Source organism: Ichthyophthirius multifiliis (genome assembly GCF_000220395.1).
Source record: "Ichthyophthirius multifiliis unplaced genomic scaffold scaff_1120509249407, whole genome shotgun sequence".
In the NCBI taxonomy this organism is placed as follows: domain Eukaryota; phylum Ciliophora; class Oligohymenophorea; order Hymenostomatida; genus Ichthyophthirius; species Ichthyophthirius multifiliis.
The window spans coordinates 19,085-45,421 of record NW_004087742.1 but is presented as its reverse complement, the minus strand read 5'-3'; the positions used below and the strand labels follow the sequence as shown (position 1 = coordinate 45,421).

The window sequence follows — 26,337 nt, the reverse complement described above, 5'->3', positions numbered from 1 at the left end:
TATATACATCATGTATTAAAACTTTTTTGTAAATCTAACTTAATGAAAAAGCATTAAAATTATGTAAATATAATCGAATAATTAAGTATTAAAATATAAAAAGTTATTAAACAAAAAAAATAGAAAAATATACTTATTGATATAATTTATTTTTAAAAAAGTAAACATAAAGTTTATTTTATTTTTTTAAAAATAAAATAATATACTTCCTATACATTTGATAAAAAAATATTAATCTTTAAATTTTAATAAACATTTTTTTATTTTATTAAATAAAATGAAATTAACATATTTAAATTTTAACTTTTTATTTATATTATTTTTAACAATTTCACAAATAAAATCATTAAACGATTATAAATACAGAATATAACTATTTTAATAAAGTAAATATAAGTAAAAAAGAAAAAAAAATAATTCATTTTACTTTTTAATATACATATACACGTATATTTATTCAAATAAAATAAAATCAAATAGATGGACAATACTTAAATTCATACTACATCGCGAAAATAATGGTCGGGAAATTATACCAAGAATAATAAGAATTTCGATTTTTATTAGATACAGGTTCTTCTGAAATATGGATTTATGGCCAATAATGTATGACATGTAAATAAAAGCAAAAAAAGAAATGTACCTAAAAAAACTAAACTGTAGAAACTACTGAATAATGCCAAATTTTAAAAAATGAAACTGATTACAAATAAATAAATTACGGAATAGGAAGTGTTAAAGGCATTTTAGCATAAGATTATTTTTTAATATAAAATAACAACCTGTCCATAACATAATAATATAAATTTATTTTAGTCGAATATGCATAAAATTTATAAAATATTTAAATTGATGGAGTTATAGGTTTAGCATTATAAGAAAATAATAATTAGTCTTTTATAGGAAAACTAAAAGAAAGCAATTTAATAAAATGGAGCATCTTTTCTTTTTATTTTTCCTAAACGGAAGATACTAATTACTTTATTTTAGGAGGATATGACCCTAAATATATAAAAGAAGGTTAATAACTAAATTATTTTAATTTAAAAGTAAAAAACGAATGGAAAATAGAAATAGAAGATTTTAAATTAGGCGACTCATTCATTAATTAAAACTCAAAAAACAAAAGAATAGGATTAATAGATACAGGGTCAAATAATATAGTTTTAAGTTAGGAAGATTTGAATAGTATGATATAGGTCCTTTAAAATGAATATGGTATAGAATGTATATAAAAACAGTCCAAAAATATAGAATGTGAATGTAATACAAAATAAATAAAGGACTTTCCTAGTATTTAAATATATATGAATAATGATTAGAATGAAAAAATAAAATTTGTTTTGAAGCCTAGTGAATATATTATAAAAAATAAAAACTAGTGTAAATTATAGGTTATTGTTTTAAATAATTTAAATAATTAAATAATTTTTGGAACTGTTTTTTTGAAAAAATATTATTCTATTTTTGATGAGGATAATTTTAAAATTGGACTTGTAAAAGCTGTTTAAGGTTAAAGTTATAATAATTCGAAGTAATTTTTTTATGTTACTTTTATCATTTTTGCTGTTATTTTTTTTGGGTATAAAATTGGAGTTAAATTAAATGATATGATAATTAATTAACCATATAAAAACATAAAAAAAAATGAAGAAATTAATAAAGAATCAATTGAAAGTCCGATTACAATTTCCAAAAAAAAAACTTAAATTAATACAGGCTTGAAAATTCTCCATTAAAAATAATAATTTTAATATTTATTTCAAGAATCATTTTAATCTGTTCATTAATAATAGCTATAGTTAGTTGATAATACAGCATATAAAACTAGTTTAGATAATAAGGAATATGTATAAATTTATTAATTTCCTTAAAATTAATAATAATATTATCCTATTTAAAATAAATATTATAATAAATAACAATTTTTTAATTTCGAAAGCTTATGACGATTTTTTATAGAAAATAAATAAATATTAATTTATTATGTCATTTAATAAAAACTCTTTCATATAAAATATATATTATATTAAATTAAATATTTTCATATAGGAAAAAATATTTAAAAAAAAATAAAATAAAAAAAATAATATTATTTTATTTATTTTAAAAAAATAAACTAATTTTTTTTAAATTTTATATATATTATATATCATTATTTTATATAAACAATTTCTTGATTATTGCAATTTTTGAAAAAAAAAAAATCATTAAATTTTTTATTTCTAAAATATATTATCATAATACTCATGTACATAATAATTAAATATTTAACTTTTAAGGACTTTACTTAAAATATAATCTTTATTAATATCCATTCTACTTTCAAAAATTTAATTTTATATTTATTGCAAATCAATAACCTTAAATAAATAATATAATTTAATCTAATAAAAAAACTAATATTTTTCATTACTTTTTTTTAATTATAATTTTAAATAAAAGGAAGATGATCAAGAATGTCTTTTTAAATAAATTTATTTATAAAATTCATAATATTTAAGCATTTTTCTTTTTAAATAAATAAATTATAGATACTTTTTTAATTTGACCCAATTTTATTAGAACTTTAATTTTCCTGGCTTTAAAAATCTGTATTTTGAGTTAAACTTGAAGAAAGTTCATTATTAAGAAAATTATTTTACAAAGAAGCAGTATTTATACTATAAGAATGTCTATTATTTTATTTATATTTTATTTATTATTTATTATTAGAGCTTGAATTCACAGTTTTTTAAATAAAAAAGTTGGTAATTTAATTATAGTCAATAATTATTTCTGAATAAATTTTTTTAAAAATTTAAGAATTTCTGACTTAAAAAGAATCATTATTTCCACATATCTAATCTTCTTCTTCATCTAAAAACACAAAAATGCACTACTCGTATTTTTTATTTATTTATTATTCCAAAAAGCATTTTTTAGTCATTTTCAATCCCACAAATATAGGAACTGGAGAGTCTAATAAATGAATAAAATTCTAAGGAATTATCGTTATTAAAGGATGGGGATATATAAAAGGCTTAATTAATGATTAAAACATTAAAATAGAAGATGAAAGTAATTAACTGCTTGTTGATACTAAAACTATATGGCATTCCATTAATAGACTAAAATATATTTCTAAAAATTATCACATTTTATGTTCTAAAATACTATATGACTTTATCCTTCAGATTCTATATAATATGATTGTTCTTATGAAGGGATTATTTAAGTAAATGTTTAAAGATTAAATTATATTTGGATTTATGAATTTACAAACTGAGAGATTTTAATAGTTTATAATTTATTTAGGAACACACTATATTATGTCTGAATTAACTATTTGTAAATATATATATATATATATATATATATATATATTTATATATATATTTATATATATATTTATATATTTTTTTTTTATATTTTACATTTATTAAATCTTATTATAATTTAACGAAGAAATTTGAATATGATTTAAATTTAATTTAGCTTTTGTTAAAGAATATCTTTCTTTCAATACTTAATTAATCTTTGAAATATATATATATATATATTATAGAATTAATATATTTTAATTTTATAAAAAACTTAAAATTTAGTGAGTTATTTCTGTAAAAAAACTAATAAAAGGATAATATGTTAAAAAGCATATAGCCTTTTCTGAAACACAATATATATTAGAATTCAAATTACAATTTTTAGACTTTAAAAAAAATAAAATAAAATAAAATAAAATTCATTCAAATATATAAAATAATAAAAATACTTTTTATTTATCTTAAATAAAATCTTTTATTACAAAACATATTCCATAAAGTATTTTTGAAGGATTACAAAAATCTAAAAGACTATTTTTATCTAAAGATCTTTTATTTTTTTAAAAAGATTCATTAGTTTTAAGAATAAAAGTAAAAGTATCTTAATTTTCTTATTGTAAATAATTAGTGTATATTATTTAATTAATTTACTATATTAACCCATTAGATTTTAATCTTTATATATTTACGCCATTAGGAAAAGCTAAAAAAGGCAAAATTTAATTATTATCAATAATTTTTGAATCAGGAAATTTATATTAAATAACTGGTGAACAACTATAAAAAATATTTATATATATTTATATATATTTATATATATATATATATATATATATATATATATATATATATATATATATATAATTATATATATAAATTAATTATTTAAATTTAATTATCAAAATTACTATTTTAATCTGGTCCAAAAATCAAAAATTATTCAAATAAATTTTCTTCTTCTTGATTTAGATTTATTTATGTATATTTGATAGAATTTTTTTTAGAAATATTTATATTTTTCTTACTATGATTAAAATTTTTTAAATTATTTAACTAAATTTAATTATATACTGGAATATTAGCCTAATATTTCTATTTTCCATATTCATCTGTAAGAGTTTAGTAATTTTCTTCGTCATTATTGCTTACAATAATTGAGTTATTTTGTTCTTAATTATTACAAATTTAATCTTGACTTATATCCAAAATAGGGTTTATAGGTTCTTCCCCTTTGATTTCGCTTTAAGTTATATTCGTATTTTATTTCAATGTATCATTTACGGTTATATTTTTTGAAAAATAGCTTTACATATTAACATTGGGCTATATTTATTTTTAAATATTCGTATCTAGAAGATTATAAACTTCCTCTTCATTTTCATCTTTTAAATTGTATTATTCATCATCATTAAAAATTAATTTTTTTTAGAAATAATATTATTTGGTAAAGAATGTATTGATTTTGAAATATTTCTTTCAAGAAAACTATTTTTATTTATTTTAAAATTTATAGATTTTAAAGAAAATCTAAGACTATTAATATTTGGATGATAATTTTCAGTAATTTAAAGAGAATTTTGTCTTGGTTTTTTAAATTTATCTTATTCTGTATGCAAAGAAAAATTTTAAAAATCATTATTATTATTAAATAATTTTAATTTTTTAAAATTTATTTTTTTAGTAGTACTATCGGATTTTTTAATAATAGTTATTGATTATTATTATTATTATTATTATTATTATTATTATTATTATTATTATTATTTTTATTATTATTATAAATAAATACTTTTTTTTTTATCTTTATTTTATAAATTATTTGAATTTTCTTTTTTTGATAAACTTAATTACGAATTATCTTTTTTTGATAAACTTAATTACGAACTTTCTTTTATACTTCCTGAACTTGTATATTATTTTGTATTTATTATTTACAAAGATATCTATTTTCTTTAATTCTATCGATTTTTATTTTTTTATATAAATATATTTTTATTTTAAATTTCCTTTGAAGATTATTAATAATTATTTAAAAATTTTTTTATTATAAAAATTAGTCTTATTTTTAACTTGATTCTAATAAATTGTTAATATTTTCATTTTAACATGTACATTTTTAACAAAATACTTCTAGTTTTTATATCTAATTTTTTAATTGTTATTCTTATTATAAATATTATTTCAATTAGTTTTCCTTTTGTTATAATAAATTATTTTTAAATTCATTTATATTTTATTTTTGTTCCAATTCGTTTTCGAGCTTTAAATTTGTTATTAAAATCAATTAATTTTTATTTAATTCACGTTAATATTTCTTTATTTATTTTTATATAATATATATTAAAATTTAATTTTTGAATTTTTTATTTAATTTTTATAATATATTTTCTTTTAAACCATTTTATACATTTTAAGTTGCTCTTTAATATATTTTATATTTTCTTGTTCATTCATTTTTTTTGTTTTGTTTATAATTTAATTTTTTATTAATTTCCAAATAATAATTTAAATTAAAAGCAAAAATATTATCAAAATAACATTATAAATTTTTAAGTTTTAAATAATATTTAAATAATTTTTATATTTATTATTTATAATATTTTATTTTTGCGTATTTTTCAAGTTTTTAAGATTTTTGAGAAAGAAACATTTATATTTAAAAATAAATTAATATAAAAAACAAAACTATTATTTTAATCATTTATTTAAAAAAATTGCTAAAAAAAATATATATTAGCCAGTTAATCGTAACAAAAATAATATTTCTTTTAATAAATAAAAGCATTATTTCCTTAAATTTCTATTTAAAAAATTATTTGAAATTCGTCAAAATATAAATAATAAGTTAATTACTATGTACTAAAATAAAATGAAATTATTATTATAATAAGCTAACTAGATAAATATAATAATATTAAGACAATTAATAAATTATGAAACTTCCCGTAATTGTCCAGAAATATATATCTATATATATATATGATCGGTTAAAAATTCAATATTTAATTTATGAAAATCTATCAATAAAAATTAAATAATATTATTTTTTAAAATCAAAATATAATTTACTTAAAAAAAAATGGGGAAAATATAAATAACTAGTATACACAAAAGAATATTAAATTCGAAAAAAAATAAGGTTTAATAAAATATTTTTAATATGAAAATAAATTATTAAAAATATAAACTCAGATTTAATTTTAAATTATATATAAATAGAAAAAAAATTAATAAAAAAAAGAAGATTTTTTTTTTTTTAACAAACAAACAAACAAAAAATCAATTATAATTTTTATTTCCATCTAGAATCTAATCTTCAATAAAAACATCTTATTTTGGAAATTTAACATATTTAATACTTTAATGTCTACTACTATTATGATTATTATTCTAAATATTTTACTTATTCGAATATTTATAAACTAAAAGTGATAAAGTTCCAAAACTCAAAGCAAATGAAGACACATAGAGTGCAAACAAAGAACTTGAAATGAACCATCTCCTAGTTTTTCTTGAAATAAAAACTTATGACAATAAAAAAAGGTAGAAATAATAAAAATTCTATAAACATTTTTATTTTATAAATTATCAATATATTTAGAATATTTTTTTAATTATTAGACACTTGAGATTAATTAAAGAGCGTTTTTAATTTATCCAACTAAAGAATCATTATTAATATTAGAGAATATTTTTTAAAACTAAATTTTTTTATTTTATGAATTTTCTTAAAGAGTATTATAATCTTAAGAAGAGGCTATTATTTTAGTTTTAATACCAATATTTTCAATATTAGTATTTTATATTTAATGATCGCTTAATTTTTTACCTTTTATTTAATTCACTAAAGAATTTTAAGGAGTATGTTTAATATCTGATTTTAATTTATTTGCGAAGTAAAAACTTGATTATTTAATTAACTTATATAATTATGTATTTTATATTTCTAAATTATTATGGCAATAATTAAGGTCGTTTTCTTGATTTTAATACTTTATTTTTTTATTTTAGTTTTCTTTTTGGATTCCCCATTCGCTTTTTTAATCTATTATTTAATTTTCTTTATTATTATATGATAATCCTAAATTTTTATTAAAATAATAATAATTATATATATATATATATATATATTATATATATATTTATATATATTTATTTTTATATTTATTTATATATTCTTTTATTTACTTTCATATTAATCTTTACTAAGTAATGTTTCTTAAATCTGTTTTGGAAATGTGTGTATTATTCCTTCTGTTAATAAGCTTTATTTTAGGTTTAAAGGAAGACTATTTAATACTTCTTCTGGTGTTTAATCAGTAAAAAAAGTTGTTGTGATTGCTTTTATACATAGAAATATGTTAGAGTTCCATAGATAGTTTAATACTTCTATTAGAGTTGTTTTTGTGAGTAAATTTTAAATTTTTTATGGAAGATAATGAAATAATCCATTTTAATTAATTTATGTTATTTTTTTATTTATCTATACGTAAGCTGATAAAAAAAATAATATCATAATTATATATGAAACTAAATCAAGAGCTTAGTATAAATAAATTAAAAATAATAAAAAAGGCAAATATTATTAAATAAAATTTAAATATTAATAAAAGTTCATTTTTTGTTTTTTATTTTATTTTGTTATTTTAATAAAGAGAAAAAATATATAAATTAATTTTGTTATATATATTCATTAACCAAATTCTTAAAAACATGTATTATTAATAAATTAATTAGGTACTAATTTTTATTTATAATGCTCTTTTACATTTTAAATAAATTAATTATTATTATTTTGTAATTAATTAGATGTCTATTAAATATTCCAATCTTAATAAATTTTAAATCCTTAATCTTATCCATATATAAGATTTAAAATTTCCAAATATTTATTTTTATTTTTAAAATTAATATTAAAAAGATTTTTTAGTCTATCCTTTTCCTATGAATGTAAATAATTTCTATAATTTTGTAAATATTCATATTCCTATTATTATTATTAGTTAAAATTCGCATTTTATCTATCATAATAACCATTTTATATTTCCCTATTTGGAATCGTTTATAAATAATAAACTGAGTTTCTTTCTTTTTATTAAACGATTTTTCCATCATTTGAAACCTAAATAAACGGCTTTAATACAAGTTTATTATGATTTTGACTAATTACAAAGTTCTTATTTTTATTTAAAAACGAAAACTTATTATTATTGCTTAAAATATCTTCTATATTTATTTTTTTATATGAATTATTTTTTTCTTTAAGTTCAAATTTTCCATTTTCACTTCGATTTCGGCAATATTAAATATAAATTTCTTCGAAAACTCATCGAAAACTCCAGGTAAATCTTCAAACGAAAATTCAGTTTAAATTTTAATTAATAATTTAACTAAATCAATAATACTTTATTTATATGAAGAAGAAGATCCTTTTAAAATAAGATCTTTTATAAATTCTTTGAACTTTAATTTTAACTAATTCCTTTATTATTTTTAAATTTTAATTAAATTCTCTTATTCAACTACAATTACTTCAATATTTTTAATTTCGTCTTAAATTTGTTTAATTTTCATAATATTTTAGGAAATTTCAACACTTTTTTTTCAGAAATTTCGTTTATTTTTTAATTCAGACTTTTTTCTTGTTAAAAAGAAGTCTTTTTTGTCACATCAGTGAAGGCATTATCAGTTTTTGCCTTTTAAGACCTATAATTTATTCTATTTTCTTTAATAGAGTTATTTTAATTATTATTTTAAGAAAAACCTTGATGATTTAATAAAGACTATTCGATTTTAGAATATTTATCGTTTATCTATGATTTTTAGTCTTATATATTAGCCATTATATTCCTTAAATTATTAACTTATATCCTTTATTCATTTAAATATTTTTTTTCTTTTAAATATCTTCTTATATTTAAACAAATTTCTTTATAAATAAATCATTTAAGTATTCGTAATTTAATATTTAACTTTATAATGACTTAATTTCTTAATCTAAGTCTTTTATATTCTTATTTATTATAGTGTCTTGTTAATATTATTATATTTTATTTTTTATTTAGGTTAGATTTATTGAAAAGCTTTAGTTTCTTAAAATTTTAGAGACTATTTTAAAAGAATTTACACAGTTATTTGAAAGATTGAATTAATAATTTTTTTCTTTTGAAAGTCTTTTTTTAGGAGATGGATTTGATAATTGTCTTTTTATTTTATTATATATTATTGAATTTATTATATTTTGGTTTATGTCATTTTATATTATTTTTGAATTATATTTCGTTTTTTCTTAATTATTTTCAAGTTTTTAACTTTAAATATTATTCTAGTTTATTTAATCTATTTTTGTTTATTTGTTATATTAAGATTTTAATTACTTGTTTTATATATATATATATATATACCTTCATCTTATAATATATGATTTATTAATTTTTAGGAAATATCAGGTTCATTTTATTGATTATCTTTAATTAAATGTTTTTGACTATATTTACTATTATTTTTTATTGTATTCTGAATTATTTCTTTATCATTTTTGAATAATTTATTTAATTCTTTTAAAATTATTTTTTTTTATAAAAAAATTATTATTATATACGAATTTCTTATGACCATAAATCTAAAGATTATAATATTTATTTATTTTCAAAATTTTCTTCATATTTTTCTAAATCTTTTTAATTACTTTAATTTATAGATAATGAGGACTTTTTTATAATTTAAGAAGGATTTTTTAAAAATAAACTTAAATTTTTTCTGAACTTATTTTAATTATTAGATACATTTTATTATTATTATTAATTTAAATGGAAAGAAACAAATTTTTTCATTCTTGACATTTCTAATATTTTATATATATAAATTATAATAAAAATTATTAATAAATAATAAAAAATTAATTAATCTATATGACTATAAATGTATACAAACAATAAATATATAATTTATATAAAAATATAAAATCAATTTTTTCGGAAAATAATTATTTAAACAGAAATGATATTAATATATTAATTAAATGATTAACTATAAACTACACGTATTAGTAAAGTAAATAATCCGATCATATAGTACTTATACAACAAGATAACAAAAAAATATTATATTTATTAAAATAAAAAAATATTATATAAATATAACAAACCTCAATATAATAAAAATTTAAATAAAATAATACTAGTATTTGGAACTTATAAAATCCGAAAAAAAAACTTATTATTTCAATCCCACATCTGTCCATACTCCTATAAGACTAGCCTTACATTTTAACACTTTTTACAGTACATAAACCAAAAAATAAACTACAGGCATCGAAGCTAACCATAAAAAGAAGTCTTTAAGCATTTAATTCTTAATCTCTTTAAATCAGTCAACCAGCTTTGAGCTAAATGGCATTTTTATAATAATATTTAATCTACCTTTTATATATATTTCTTTATTATTATATAGCCTTTAGGACATTGCCCTTGTTCTACGTATTAACTCAAGTCAGCGATTGAGTCGGAAACGGTGATAAGCACAAAAATTCAAAGTTTTGCAATATTGGAGCCTTTATAACAATTTTAGAAGTTTTAGAGGTTGAAAATTGGTACAATATTGAATTTCTTGCCACTTGATGTATTTTTATATTACAGGTATAATCTATTTAGGTTAAATTGATTTTAAAAAAATTATTTTCTGGTAAAAATTAAAAAGAATAGGGATTTTAAAATTCGAAAATATACCAAAATTACTCTGGATTTTGCAAAAGAACCTTGTCTAGATTATATAAAAGTACAAAGTTAATCAATTATAATGAAGTTTATGTAAATATAAGGTAAAATATTGTCTCTTATATACCTAAATTTATTTACCATTATTTAAATAGATACACTTCGACAAGTAAAAATAATAATTCCGTTTGGTTTTTTCTAGTTTATTTTAGGCAAAAGGGATTTTAAACACAGTAAAAGATAAAAAACATGATTATGCTTTTAAATAAAGAAAAAAAACAATATAAATTGTAAAAAAAGACACCTATTAATATTAATTATATATTCAACTCTCCAGAACTTATTATTTTACACAAAGTTGATTATATACAATATCTCAAAACTTAAAACACTTTTTCAGAATTAAAATTTTTTTTCTTATTAATTATTTAAAAATTTTTCTTAGAATTTTCATATTTTAATATATATAAATATTTATATTTATAAATATATATAATATAATATATCTTTATATATATTTATTTTTTAATAAAGATATTTTTATATTTTTAATATGTTTTTTTACTTAATATTTTTTTTAAATTTATAAAAAAAAATTTAAATTAATTATAACAAAATTTTATAATTTATTTATGTATATTTTATTATTTTTATTATGTAAAATATAAAATTTATAATTATAATTATTTTTTTTTTAATCATTTTTTTTTTTAATTTATATTTAGTTTTTTTTATTATTATTAATTAAAGAAATTAAATTATTATAATAAATATTAATAAATTTAAAAAAAAAATACGAAAAAAAATAAATAAAAAAGGTAATTTAATCATTTTTTTTTAAAAGCAATAAAAAAATATAAACATTATAAATTAAAATAAAAACTAAATAATTAAAATATTAATAAATGGATGAAATATTAATAGATAAAATAATAGAAATAAAAAATTCATAAAACGTAAATTAAATATGATATAAGCACATATTAAAAAATAAAATAAAAAGATTGAATATATATTAAGATTAAATACAAACACAAATGAAGAGCTAAGTATAGAAATCGAATAAAGAAGTACTTGTGATTAATGGAAAGGTTTATTTACAAGTTAAAAAATTGAAGACTTATCGCAAAAAACCGGAAACTGTAAAAAATTTAAAGTTTTTTTAAAAATGTTACTATCTGCAATATACTAAACATCTGAATCAGTATTCATAGATATCGTATCTATATAAAACCTAGAAATTTTAAACAAATTAAAACATGGAAACAATAATAATTAAAAAACTATAAACATATAAAATAGTAAAAAACTAGTTTTAGTATTATGTTATGAAGTGGAATATGATAAAGTTCGGTATCCATTAATATTAGATTATATAGAAAACCCAGAGCCTTATATTCTAAAAAACTCTATAAGAAGACTAATGCTAGAAAACGAGTAATTAAGATAAACTAGAACTAATTTACAAGACAAAAACACAATATAATATGAAAATAATTTACTAAGAAATAAACTATAAATAATAGAAGAACTTAAATAGGAAATCCAGTTTTTAAAATCAAGCAATATAGACTAATAAGAAGTCTAACAAAAACTAAAAGAAGGTGAAAAAGTGATGATTTCATAATAATAAAGCTTAATTTTATAAGAATAAAATATGTAAAAATAATAATAACAAATTTAATAATAATAATAAAAAATCGAACAAATGTAATCTGAAATGGTAAGCCTTTTATAAGAACTTGAATGTCATAAAATAAATGATAAAAAATAAAAATAAAGGATATCTTAATTAGAATAAGAATTAAAATAGTCTTTAAATAACAAAGGAAAGCTTATTTAAAAAAATAATACATTAATAAATAAGTAAATTCTTGTTAAAGAAACCTTAAGGACTTCTTCTCTTTTACAAAGACAATAAAGTTCAAATAGTTTAAAAAGTAGAAATTCAATTAATGATTCTGAAAAAAAAATTAGATCTTAAAAAAAACATAAAGTTTAATCAAATACACCTAAAAAATATATTAGTAGTAATAGTAGTACAATATTAAATTAAAAAAATAGAAAAAAAAGTGCGACTCCAAAAGCGTAAAATACGCCAACAAAGGTAATAAAAAAAATGTTTTATTCACTTAAAAACAAAATATTAGAAAATTACATTAGTTTCAAGCAGTAAAATTAAAGCAGATTCACCAAAAATAACAATTAGTAGTTAAAGAAATATAAGCAGTTCGAGAAATTTTAGTAGTTAAAGAAACAAATAAGAAATAAATAACAATAAAAAAAAAGAAAAAGTAATTTTAAAAATATTATATATATATATATATATATATATATATATATATATATATATATATATATATATATATATATATATATATATATATATGAATATGTATTTATAAATTAAGAATATAAATTCAAATTAAGACGAAGATTTCTTTTTAATGAAAAAATTGGAAGATTTAAGAAAATAAAATAAAGAAAATAATTAATCAATAAGTAATTTGAAAAAAAGTTTCAATAATTCTTTAAATTAGTCAAAAAATAAATAAAATTAAGATATTTCTTCTGTATGTGATAATACAATAGATATAGACGATAGATTATCTAAATTATAAGATTTACTAAGATTAGCAAAAAATTGAATATTAAATAAAAAATATGATAAATATAAAATATAAATATATATAATTATAAAAATATATTAATATATGTTTTATATTTATATATATTTTATAAATTTATATATAAATATTCTATGTATTTATAAATCATAAGATATATATAAAAATATTTATATTTTTATATATATATAATAAAATAATAATATTTTATCTTTTTAATTATATAACTACAAAACCTATTTTTATATATTTGTATAAATATTTATAATTTACATAATACTAATTTTTAAAAAAAAATATTTAATACTTTTAAGAAATTAATTTATTTTTTTCAAGAACAGACTATTGATTAAAAAAATTAAAAAAAATAAAATAAAAAAAATATGTCTGAAAATAACAATATAATTAAAATTCAAAATATTCCATCTTTAATAGCAGTTCATCCTTTAGTATTACTTTCAGTAGTAGATCACTATAATCGTGCCTTTAAACAGAATAAAAACCGTCGTGTTCTCGGTGTATTATTAGGTTAAAGATCCGGAGATAAGATTGATGTAACAAATTGTTACGCTATACCATTTGATGAAGATCCTAAATAATAAAATATATGGTTTGTAGACCATATATATCATGAGACAATGTTTTTAATGTTCAAAAAAGTAAATGCTCGTGAAAAATTTATCGGCTGGTATACTACAGGTTAAAATTATAAATAACATGACATTTAAATAAATGAGGTCTTTAAAAAATACACACCAAATCCAATTTTATTAATCGTAGATGTCCAAAATCAGGACAAATTAGCACTTCCAACTGAAGCCTATTGCTCTGTAGAAGAAGTTAGTAAACAAGGAGAAATTATTAAAAGATTCGTACATTTAGCATCTACTGTAGAGGCCTTTGAACCTGAAGAAATTGGTGTGGAACATCTTTTGAGAGAAATAAGAGATATATCAGTTAATTCATTAACTAATTAAGTAATTTATTTATTTATATATAAATATATATATATATATATATATATATTTTATATATTATATATTATATATATTAGGTAAATGATAAAATATAAGCTTTAAAAGGTATGATGGGAAAAATATTATAAATAAAAGATTATTTAGAAAAAGTCTTAAGTGGAAAAGCTGTCGTTAAAAACGAAATTATATTTAATATTTAATAAATTTTAAATTTATTACCTAATCTTAATGATGAGAAGATGATTAGAGCTTTTTCGGCTAAAAATAACGACATGGTGTTTGTTTTATATGTATGTTCTTTGACTAAATCTATTATTTCTTTACATAATTTGATTAATAATAAATTAGAAAATAAAGATTAAGAAAAAGAAAGTAAAAAATAAAATAAAGAAGATAATAAAGAAAAAGAAAATACAAAAGATAATGTAAAGGAAAATGCAAAAGATAATGCAAATAAATAAAAGTGAAAAAAATTAATATTTTTTTATTTTTTTTATTAATTATAGAACAAAAAATTATTTTAAAGAATAATTATTATCTTTTCTGTTCTTTCTATTTTTATAATTTTTTAAAATAAAAAAAAATTCTTTAAATAAAAAAAAAAAAAAAAATTATTTATATGTTAACCCTATAAATAAATAAATAAAAAAAAATATATATATATATATATATATATATATGTATACGTATATATATATACATATAAATAAAAATTTATTATTAAACAAACAAAAAATAACAACAATAAAAAAATAAAAAAAACATGCAAACTTCTGCTTAATAAATTCAATTAAAACATATTTTTGGCATAAGCTCTTCAACAATATAAATAAATGTTTAATTCCAAGATAACATTCATATAATATACTAAGCCGGCAACAACATAGTCCTTTACGATTTAACCGACAAATCTTAAAAATTCTACTAATCACTTCTAACATATAATCAAATAACTTGTTTTTCTATAAGCCCTTTAAAACGTTATTTAGCTCTAGGTGTATAATAAGAATCTCTAGGCCATACTGGTATATTAATATACGATACATTAACTTAGAAATTAATAAAGTAATTAAATAATACCGAATTAGATAACATAAATATTAAATAATGGACCAATATAGTCTTTCCAACGTAAGGATAGGAGAGAAAATACTTAATTTCGACCAGTGGAGGTGGGGGTGATGCAATTTTAAGTTGGTGGAACCACGATAAAATGTAATGTGTTCAGTACATAAACTTAGGAATTTAACAAGAAATATAATAAATAAAGACTTTCGATTAAAACGCGAATATTATTAGTCTTATTGGAAAAAACTACCTTTAATTATATGAGAAAAAGGAGACTTTTTTAGATAATTTTTAGTAGTATTCTTTAATTTTTTTAAAAGACTTAATTTAATTTCAAGATGAAATATAAGACAAAAATTTTCTTTTTCATTTTTACATTAAAAATTTCCTTATCTTAATTTGTGAAAATAGCCAAATTTATATTGCTAATTAAAACTTCGAAGATGAAAATTATTAAAAAAACATCAAATTTGAACTTTTAAATGATTCCCCATTATTCCTTTCTAAAAAAAAGTAAAATAAAATACTCTCATATGCCCAATTTAATTCAGGTTTTTTCTTAGCATGTTAAAACCTATAAATTTTTGAATATTAATTAAAATAAAATACTTTTAACTGTATAAATAAAATATCAGTAAATAAAATCATAGATAATAGTATAGAAGCAGAAATTTCATCCCTAGACATAAATCTCGAGCAATCTAAACTAATATTTGCACTTGACAATAAATAAATATACGAAATCCTAATTCAAAAAGGAGATAACATCCTCTTTTGTAAAAATAAACCTATTATAAATCTAATTATACATAATACACATTTCAGAAACATAAACGGAATCGATATTTGTTATAGAAAACCAATAATAGCAACATGTGGTTAAGATAAAACACTAAAAATATGGGATTACGAAAATAAAGTTCTTGATAATTTATATAATTTTAATGAAGAGCCTCTTAGTGTTGCATTGAATCCATAAGGAATATACGTAATAGATATAAATAATTATAAAAATTTATATATATATAATTTTATATTATTTTTATATATACATATAGATTTATATTTATATATATTTATATTTTCTATATATAGGCAGTTGTAAGTTTTACTGATAAATTAAAATTAATAAATCTTAATATAAATACTTAAAATTCAAAAAATAATTCTTTTAAGGAAATTTCTCCTTTTAAAAGTTGCAGATTAATCCAATTTTCTAATGGTGGTTAATATTTTGCCGCTGTGAACATTTTTTCACAAAATCATATAATTTAAATATTTAATTTCTATACAGGAGAAGGTCCTGTAAATAAAAAAATAAAAAAAATAAATAAAAAAAAATATATATAAAGCCTCATCTAACCCTCAAAGGACATACAGGTAGAGTGAAATCTATTGCCTGGTCATCCGATGATACAAAAATAGCCTCTTGTGGATTAGATGGGATGATATATGCCTGGAATCTAGACAAAGATGCCTATTATTTACTCAATGGAGTTCCCAAATTAATTGAAATTCACTACAAAGGAGTTAATTTTTATTCTATTTCTATCACAAACGACAATAAGCAAATAATCGCGTGCGGAAGTGACAAGAAAATTCATTTAATATAAATGAATTAAAATTTAATTATAGAGAAAGTGGAGAAAAAAGACGTTGGAATAAACATAAATTCCCTAAAATTTACAAATACTAACAAGTTGCTTTTTGCGGGAATCTCTGATGAAAATTAATTTTCTGGAATACTAAGAATATTTTCCTTTCCACTTTCTAGAGGTAATTATAATGATTATAATGCACACGATATTAAAGGAGTAGAAAATATTTTAATTACAAAAGATGATAAATATATAATTTCATAAGGAAAAGATTCATGTATTATGCTTTTTGAGGTCAAAGATTAAAATGCTAAAGAACTTAAATATAGGGATTGTTACCATAATTTTTCGGAAGATATATTAGTAAATAAATGTGATTTGGATGAACTAAAAACAACTAAAGATTAGCTAATTCTTTAACTTTAAGAGATTAAAAATTAAAGCTTTTAAGCATCTTTTGCATCTAAAGATGATCATATTATACATTTAGAGTAGCATATTTAATAAGAATAGATTTAAATGAAAAATAATATAGATTAATAGTAGGGTTAAGTTAAAAATTTAGATGCTTAATATGCTAATGAGATTAATTTATTATAAGAAAATATGGAAAATGATATTTAAAATATAGATAATGACTTTTAAAAAGTATTTTTATTTTTTATATTTAAAAATTTTTAAATTAGTAAATTATGACATTAGTTGAATAATATGAACATTAAAAAAGACTTTTAGAAATCGAAATAAGCTAAAATTAAAAGCACAAAGAAAAATTAATTTAATAAAACAATATAAAAATATAAGAATTATAAGATAATTATTTAAAAAAAATTGAAGAATAAAAGTATAAATTAATATATACATATATTTATATATATAAAAATTATATATAAATATATAAAATAAATATATTTATATAAATATATTTATATATATATCAAAAAATATAAAAAAGAATATAAAAAGAAATAGTCGAAAAAGAAATATAAAAATTAGAAAAAGAATAAAAAGAAGTATTGGATTAAATAATTTACGAAAAAGATAGTGAAATAGAAAACTTATCTGAAAAAAACAAAAAAGACGAGAATATATTAACTGAATAATCATTAAAAGTAAAAAGTGAAATATCAATAACAAAAAAGAAAATAATGTAACAACAAGATGAATGCCAAGAATTAAAAGATCAAAAATCTGAATATGAGAAATAAAAAGAAAAACTAAAAAACTTAAATGCCGAATTAAAGGATAAAATAGATATATAGAGAAAGCTATTATTCGAAAGAGACAATATAATAAGCGATAAGGAAAAAAACATATTAAAATTAAAAAAAAAAGTATAAGATTTAGAAAAGTTTAAATTTGTTCTTGATTATAAAATTAAAGATTTAAAAAAAGACATTATGCCAAGATAATAAGAAATAGAATTAATGAAAGTCGAAATATTAAATATGGATGAAAAGTTAAAATCTTTAAATAAATATAATAATTATTTAGGGACAGTAGTAGATGAATTATATACAACATAAGAGGCCATGAAAGTTGAAATTTAATATTAAAGGTAAATAAATAGAAAAAAAAAAAAATCAAATATAATATATATATAAAAATAAATATATATATATTCATATATATATATATATATTCATATATATATATATATATATATATTCATATTATATATTTACTAAATATTATTTTTTTTAAAAATAAAATAAGAAATATTATATATAAATAAGAGACGAAAATTTCGAGATTTAAAGATGATGTATACAGAGTAACTTAGAATATTTTAAATAAATATGAATTAGAAAATGAAATAGAAAATATGTACAAAAAATATATAAAAGTAGAGGCTAAAAAAAATGTTATTGAAGATAACATAGTCAAAGAATATAAATACTAAAAATAGAATTTATAAAATTTAATTTCAATGTTTAAAAAAAGTCTCGAAAAAGATAAATAAATAAACAAAGAGGATAAAATAAGATAAATGACTAATAACGTTTAATTAATTAAAGAAATTAATTAACTTAGAAAAAATATTAAAGAATTATAAAAATAAAATATAGTAAATTCTTCAGAAAATAGTACTCCGTAACCTAAGACTAAAAAAAAAAACGATTCTTTACCATAAATTAGTTAATCAGTAACAAAATTAAACGATCCAACTCAAATTATTAAAAACGAAATATTTTAATAAAGAATATAATATTATAAAACTTTACAATAAGAAGTTCTCGAATTAAAAAAAGTAGAAGAATCCGTTTAAATAGAAAGATAAAATATAATGAACTAATGAAAAGTTAATATATAAATATAAATTTAGATATAATAATAGTTTATATTTATTTTTTTAAATAATTTATAAAACTTTTATATTATATAATTATTATTAGATAAAAGTTTAATATATTTTTAATATTTTCATTTTTATTATCATTATTTATTTTTCTATATTCATATGTTTTATTATTTTATAATTAAATTAGAATTTACTTATTATATTTTTTCATTAGTTAAATTTAAAATATATAAATCTTAAGAAACTTCAATTTTTTATTTTAAATATTATCTAATATTTTTATAAAAACATATAAACTACATTCTTGTAATAAAACTACTTATTAAGTATTAATTCGATATTTATAATTATTTATTTAATCTTTAAATATATATAAATATATGTATAATATATATATATATATATATATATATATATATATATATCTGTTTTTATATTTACTTTGATATATTAATATTGACTTAAATCAAAATAGGATCTAATTCTAAAACTATTTTTTATAAATAATTAGCAAACATATAATATCCTTATTAAGAAATAGATAACCATCCACTAAGATTTAGATTAAAAACTAAAATCTTTTTTAAAGATTTAAATAATCCAATAATTCCATCACAAATTTCTTATAATCCAATATCTGTACATTTACTCCAACTTAATATACATTTTTTTTTTTTTTTTAAGAATATATATAATGATTATATTTTTTACCCATATAGATTTAAATCTATATTTTCTAAAGATTTATTATATAGACACATACTTAACATTAATTTCTATACTTCTTCACATGTTTAATCATTGCATTTACCCCAACTTTAAATAAAATTAATTTCTTTTATTTATTTTTTTTAAAAAAAAGATTACTTCCATAAACTAAGCTTAAATTATTTGAGTTTTTGATTATTTTTCAAAACTATTTAAATGTTTTTTAGAATTTATTCTGCTCCTATTTCTGTACATAATTTTAAACTAATGTTATATATAAAATAAACGAAATACATATATTTTTTTTTATAATTTACATTACCCTTCTAATTATAAATTGAGATCCAATAAATCTATATCTATGTTTTTTAATAATGTGATTGATTATACTAATTAAATTGCACTAAAATCTGTTATTAAATTCCAACTGAAAAAACAAATATTTTATAAATTATAATAAAAAAAAAAAATATATTTGCTTTTTTTTTTTCATACTTGCTAATATTAATAGTAAAATTTGAAAATTAATTTCCTTATTAAAATATTTATTTAAATATTTTGGAAAGATAAATAATTGAATAATCTGTACAAGTTTACCAACTTAACAAAAAAAAATATATATTTATATATATAATAACTATAGATAATTAAAATATTTATAATACATAATATAATGTTAATAATAATTAAAATTAAAAAAAATAGATATATACCTTTTAAAATTCAATTCTAAATGCTAAAGTGTTTTTTAGGGTCCTATTTCAGCAATATTATCAAAAAAATTTATTATTACTTCATCATTAACTTAAATTTATCTAATATTACTTTATTATTATATATATATTCTAGTTAATATATTATTATATAATACTTTGTTTCTAATTCTGGAAAATTTAAAGTTAAACCTTTTATATAAAGGCATTTTGAATGAATAAATTTAGATACTATAGTACATGTTTTAACATCTTATTTATTGCTTTAATTAAAAAAATAAAAAATATTTTGTTTATTTAAAAAATTATTACTAAATATTTTCAAAAACTATATATTTATTATCAAAAAAACCAATTTTTTTACAAGAATCTTGTAGTATATTTCTTTAAAAATTTCTATATATAATTTTATTATGTTAATAATTTAAATTATTTAAAGATTATTCATTATTAATAATTATTTAGTTAATATAAGATAATTGTTCTTACATTTTAATAAATTTAATATTATTGATTTTAATGAATATAAAAAATAATAATTAATAAAAATTAATTATTAAAATAGTTATTATTAAAATAATAATTTTTTTAATATATATATATTTATATATATATATATATATATATATATTTATAAAATTTATATTAATTTTACTTTTAATTACAATATAGAATAATTTATATATTTTATTTATTTGGAATTTTTCAATTTTTATATGATATTTTATTATAATTTTTTTATATATTTAATAATCTCTCTTAATTAATATATATTTTTTTAAATTTTTCAATTAATTAACTTTTATTTATTTTATAAAAAGTAGTTTTACAAATATTCTACGTTTTGTCTTCTTAAGCTATTTTTTATTTTTATTTTTTGCAAAAAAAACATGTTTTTATTATAAATTCTCCACTAAATATTGACATTAACTTTATTCAAATTTAATCTAAAAATTTCCAAATTACGAGTTTTATACTTTATATCCTTAAGATTTATTAATCAAATTTTTATTAATTGATCTTTCATTATTACTATCTTAAAGTAAAGAAGAATAATATTCATTCTTCTAACTATTATCAAAAGTAGTAATTTAACATTTATTATACTATTCTTTTTCACTATTAATCTTATTTTTTCTAAATGTATAATTTTCTCTAACTTCTTTTATAATAGGTAGAAAAGGACTTTTTAAATAAACAGGCTTAAGTTGATTTTTTTAAGAAAAGACTAAACTTTTAAATCTTTGATTTTTTTCTTATAAATACTAAGATAAACTATCCTAATTATTGTTTCTGTTTGAATTTATAATCGATAATTAATTAAATTCTGTATCTAATTAATATTCTTAACTTATTGTAGTTTATTTATCATTTTTATTACTATTAAAAATTCCATCTATTTTTTAATTTTTCTCATTAAATCTATTTTCAAAAAAATCATTTATTTGGTTTTTTTAAATAGTATTTTGATTTTCATTTAAATTATTATTTTTATCTTCGTTTCCTTTATATACATATTTCATATAATATTCATTATAATTTGACAGTCTTTAAGTTTTTAATATTGGTTTATTTTCATAAGTATTACTACACTCTTTTTTTATTAAAAAACTATTTTATCTGGATAATCTTTATTTTATATTAATTTATTTAAATCTTTCTTTTTAAAAATTAATGTTTTATAGAATTCTTTTTTATTCCATTAAATTATCTTCAGGGTCTATATAAAAATATACATATCATAATAAAAAAAAATAAAACCTGAATCTGTATCATATTCTATAATAGTGTCCAAATTTTTAATAATTTCAAGTTGTTTGTCTTAAATCCCATTTTCTATATTATAGGTTTCCATTTCTTCAATAGAAAAATAATCTTTCCAATAAAAAGATCTCATATTTAAAAAAAGACAAGCAATTTAATTTTTATATTCAAGAATTTTTTATTCAAAACTAAATTTATTTTCACCGAAAATTTTCATTTTATTTAATATACTTCCACTTTTATCTCTAAAAGACTTATTTCTAATCTCTTCCTATTATGTATTAATTTATAAATTAGAAGATTGTTTCTATTACAATTCAATTAAATTATTAGTTTCTTTATTAGCATTACTATTCCTACTTTCAAAATTAAGAATCGAATTTTCATATGAATCTTCATATATACAAGAACTACTATTATTCAAACTTTCCAAAGTTTATTATTTGTAAACTATTTTCTTTACCCTTTTAAAATTTTTTCCTAATTTTACTACTTTTTATTTACCTAATTAATTACTTAAACATCTTTAATTAATTAAAAAATCATTTAAATTAACATCTTATTATAATATATAATTATTCTTTAAATACAAAAACCCATTATTAGAATTAGCATCATCAACCATAATACTATGCATTAAACAAAATTTTAGCAAATTTTCACATATCTCTTTACCTATGTTTAAAAAATCTTAAACTTCGAATTCAATAAAATTTTAATTTTAATTATTATTATTATTATTATTATTATTATTATTATTATTATTATTATTATTATTATTATTATTATTTTTATTATTATTATTATTTTTATTTTTATTATTATTATTATCATTATTATCATTATTATTATTATTATCATTATTATCATTATTATCATTATTATCATTATTATCATTATTATCATTATTATCATTATTATCATTATTATCATTATTATCATTATTATCATTATTATCATTATTATCATTATTATCATTATTATCATTATTATCATTATTATCATTATTATCATTATTATCATCATTATCATTATTATTATTTTTATCAATATTAATATTATTATAATTATTATCATTTTTATAATTATTTTCATTAATATTATTATCATTATTATTTTATTTATTTTCATTATTATCATTATTTTAATTATTTTCATTATTTTCATTAATATTATTATTTTCTTTATTTTTATTATTATCATTATTATTATTATTATCATTATTATAAGTATTATCATTATTATTATCATTATTATAATTATTATTATTATTATCATTATTATTATTATCATTATCATCATTTTTATCATTATTTTAATTATTATCATTATTATCGTTATTTTAATTATTATCATTATTATCGTTATTATCATTTTTATAATTTTTATTATTATTTTCATTAATTTCATTATTATTATTATTATTATTATTATAATTATTATCATTATTATCATAATTATAATTGTTTTAATTATTATCAATATTATCGTTATTATCATTTTTATAATTATTTTTTTTATCTTAAAAAAAGAATTATTTTAATATCCACAACCGCTAATATTAAAATTTAATGAAAACTATGCTTTAAATTCTTTATAAAAAACTTCTTTTGCACTTCCGCTATTTTATTTATTTTTAATCTAACATTATTTTTATTCGAAATATTTCATAGATTCTCCTAAAATTTTCATAAAAAGCCTATTTGATACCCAATTTACATTAGAATTCTAATTATTTTATTCACAAGCTGAAATAAAGCAATTTTTTTTAGTATAAGTAGCATGAAAGTCAATAAACATAAAAACGCCTCCTTTAATCTTTTCAATATATTTTTTTAAATAATAAACTTCACAATCATTTTTTTCATCCCATATTCTATTTAAATCTACTCCTTAAATATTAGTTCGAGAATTCCCGACTATTACTCCATCTGGATTGGCCATCGGACATATTGTAAAAACGAAAATTTCGCGAAGTTTTTTTGCCTTTTCATTATCTGATAACAAGAAATCAATCAAGCCTTAAACTACATATGAAGAAGGACTTTCTGAGGGATGTTACCTTCCCATAATTATTATATTTTTCCTTTTTTTTCTAGATGTAATTATACTTGTTGAATCTTCTTGTAAATCGGAAGAACTAGTTATTTATAAAATAAAAATCGATAAACCTAACCTAGAACCTCCTATAATTTCCCTTTTATATGAAATATTATCTGTTGTTATTTAAAAAGAGCGTGTTTTTAATTTAAATTCAAATTTCGAGTTTTTCACAAATTTTAATTCTTATTCTTTTTTTTCTAAATATAAAATTAGATCTGTAAAAGTATAAGGAATATGATAAGAAAAAAGAACTCTTTCTCCTAAGAAATTTAATGTATATGAAAATTATATTTAATGGAAAAAATTTTCATTTTAATTCTATTCGTTATTACGTGTATATTCTGACTTTTAAAAATCGATTTTTTGTTAAAATTTCGACCATTATATATTGTTTTATTTATCGAATTTTCCTATATAAAACTTCATTTTATTTGTAAAAAATACATTTTTTTTTCGAAAATTCATTATTGTTATTTATATTGTGTTTTTTTATTTATTTTAATTTATAATTCCGAAATAAAACCATTAAGTAAATCCTTTTTTTTTTTATTTTTTTTTAATTAAAATATAATAATAAAAAAAGAAAAACCTAAACTATTAGTATCTGATTTAAGTAATACTTTTGCAGTTTATTGCTAATTATTATATATGATTGAAGAAAAATTAGCCCCTTCGAAATCTCCATAGAATTTTACTTTTTAATCTTAAAATTATTCTTACTAAATAAATAATTTAACAAAATTTAAAATATAATTTTATTACAAATAATTCTTCTATTAATTTTGGTATTTTATTTCTATAAAATTATAATATATCATAAAATCCTATTCCAATACTTCTAAAAATAATAAACAAAGCGAAATCTCTTTGTTTAATTAAATTATTAATTTATGTAAAATTTTTAAAAACATAATCTTATTCTCTTTATTCATTTTCTATTATATAACTATAATCATGATAGTATATTGTATGAGGTTCTTATATTTTATTTTTTCCATAAATGATTAGTTTAAGTATTTTTCCACAAATTTTACATCTCATAACCTGATCTTATTCACATATATGATCATAAGGTAGTCCCTTTATTAAAGTAAAAATTGTTTTATTTATAGTTTTTTTTATTATTATTATTATTATTTTGTACATTACTTAACTGTAAATATACATTAAATTTTTTATTCTGCCTTTAAAATAAAATAAATCATCTTAATTTAAATTTTCATTGCTTTATTTTATTGAATTAAATTTCCATTATAATGACTATTCTTTAGTATGTTTTCCTTTTTCTATTATATCTAGAGGTGCACCTAAACTGTCCCATAATTATTGTAAATTCATATTTATTTTATTATTTTAAATATAAAAAAAACGATATTATTTATATTAATAAAAAATTTATTACATAATAACTGAAAATATATAAATTTGTTAAATAAAAATTAATTAAAACAAAAAAA

At 16.5% G+C, this 26,337-nt stretch overlaps 4 protein-coding genes across 4 annotated transcripts, besides 36 other annotated features; 2 read left to right on the top strand and 2 right to left on the bottom strand. All coding sequences in view use genetic code 6, as the record gives it.

Moving 5' to 3' along the window:
* Positions 1–472: 472 nt before the first annotated feature.
* IMG5_001730 (hypothetical protein) lies at positions 473–832 on the bottom strand (the record flags this gene model as incomplete). The annotated part of the gene is made up of 1 exon (XM_004040052.1): positions 473–832. The coding sequence occupies exon 1, from the start codon at positions 788–790 to the stop codon at positions 473–475; it is 318 nt and encodes a 105-aa protein (XP_004040100.1). The 5' UTR covers positions 791–832.
* Positions 833–1,402: 570 nt separating this feature from the next.
* Positions 1,403–1,431: a microsatellite.
* Positions 1,432–3,334: 1,903 nt separating this feature from the next.
* Positions 3,335–3,398: a microsatellite.
* A 296-nt stretch (positions 3,399–3,694) lies between these two features.
* Positions 3,695–3,724: a microsatellite.
* A 367-nt stretch (positions 3,725–4,091) lies between these two features.
* Positions 4,092–4,180: a microsatellite.
* Positions 4,181–5,013: 833 nt separating this feature from the next.
* Positions 5,014–5,084: a microsatellite.
* Positions 5,085–5,126: 42 nt separating this feature from the next.
* Positions 5,127–5,198: a microsatellite.
* Positions 5,199–7,413: 2,215 nt separating this feature from the next.
* Positions 7,414–7,481: a microsatellite.
* Positions 7,428–7,489: a microsatellite.
* Positions 7,490–8,728: 1,239 nt separating this feature from the next.
* Positions 8,729–8,760: a microsatellite.
* A 1,412-nt stretch (positions 8,761–10,172) lies between these two features.
* Positions 10,173–10,212: a microsatellite.
* Positions 10,213–11,480: 1,268 nt separating this feature from the next.
* Positions 11,481–11,515: a microsatellite.
* An 86-nt stretch (positions 11,516–11,601) lies between these two features.
* Positions 11,602–11,654: a microsatellite.
* Positions 11,637–11,680: a microsatellite.
* Positions 11,681–11,700: 20 nt separating this feature from the next.
* Positions 11,701–11,736: a microsatellite.
* Positions 11,737–12,664: 928 nt separating this feature from the next.
* Positions 12,665–12,721: a microsatellite.
* A 605-nt stretch (positions 12,722–13,326) lies between these two features.
* Positions 13,327–13,409: a microsatellite.
* Positions 13,410–13,667: 258 nt separating this feature from the next.
* Positions 13,668–13,727: a microsatellite.
* Positions 13,690–13,735: a microsatellite.
* Positions 13,724–13,773: a microsatellite.
* Positions 13,774–14,001: 228 nt separating this feature from the next.
* Positions 14,002–14,031: a microsatellite.
* Positions 14,031–15,194, top strand: IMG5_001720 (26S proteasome protein, macropain, putative; the record flags this gene model as incomplete). Its single annotated transcript, XM_004040051.1, has 2 exons — positions 14,031–14,624; positions 14,702–15,194. The coding sequence occupies 2 exons, from the start codon at positions 14,031–14,033 to the stop codon at positions 15,089–15,091; spliced, it is 984 nt and encodes a 327-aa protein (XP_004040099.1). The 3' UTR covers positions 15,092–15,194.
* Positions 14,639–14,698: a microsatellite.
* Positions 15,028–15,078: a microsatellite.
* Positions 15,187–15,227: a microsatellite.
* Positions 15,228–15,276: 49 nt separating this feature from the next.
* Positions 15,277–15,329: a microsatellite.
* Positions 15,330–15,387: 58 nt separating this feature from the next.
* IMG5_001710 (WD repeat protein) lies at positions 15,388–19,589 on the top strand (the record flags this gene model as incomplete). Its single annotated transcript, XM_004040050.1, has 6 exons — positions 15,388–16,680; positions 16,788–16,997; positions 17,045–17,938; positions 17,977–18,134; positions 18,246–18,848; positions 19,007–19,589. 6 exons carry the CDS (start codon positions 15,388–15,390, stop codon positions 19,587–19,589), a joined length of 3,741 nt encoding a protein of 1,246 aa, XP_004040098.1.
* Positions 16,999–17,033: a microsatellite.
* Positions 17,000–17,043: a microsatellite.
* Positions 17,892–17,937: a microsatellite.
* Positions 18,145–18,228: a microsatellite.
* Positions 18,153–18,209: a microsatellite.
* Positions 18,230–18,282: a microsatellite.
* Positions 18,878–18,971: a microsatellite.
* Positions 19,590–19,958: 369 nt separating the features above from the next.
* Positions 19,959–20,017: a microsatellite.
* Positions 20,018–21,538: 1,521 nt separating this feature from the next.
* Positions 21,539–21,573: a microsatellite.
* Positions 21,574–21,604: 31 nt separating this feature from the next.
* Positions 21,605–21,649: a microsatellite.
* A 939-nt stretch (positions 21,650–22,588) lies between these two features.
* Positions 22,589–24,847, bottom strand: IMG5_001700 (hypothetical protein; the record flags this gene model as incomplete). The annotated part of the gene is made up of 5 exons (XM_004040049.1): positions 22,589–22,607; positions 23,009–23,048; positions 23,294–23,301; positions 23,368–24,298; positions 24,523–24,847. 5 exons carry the CDS (start codon positions 24,845–24,847, stop codon positions 22,589–22,591), a joined length of 1,323 nt encoding a protein of 440 aa, XP_004040097.1.
* Positions 22,934–22,963: a microsatellite.
* Positions 23,502–24,290: a microsatellite.
* Positions 24,848–26,337: the final 1,490 nt, after the last annotated feature.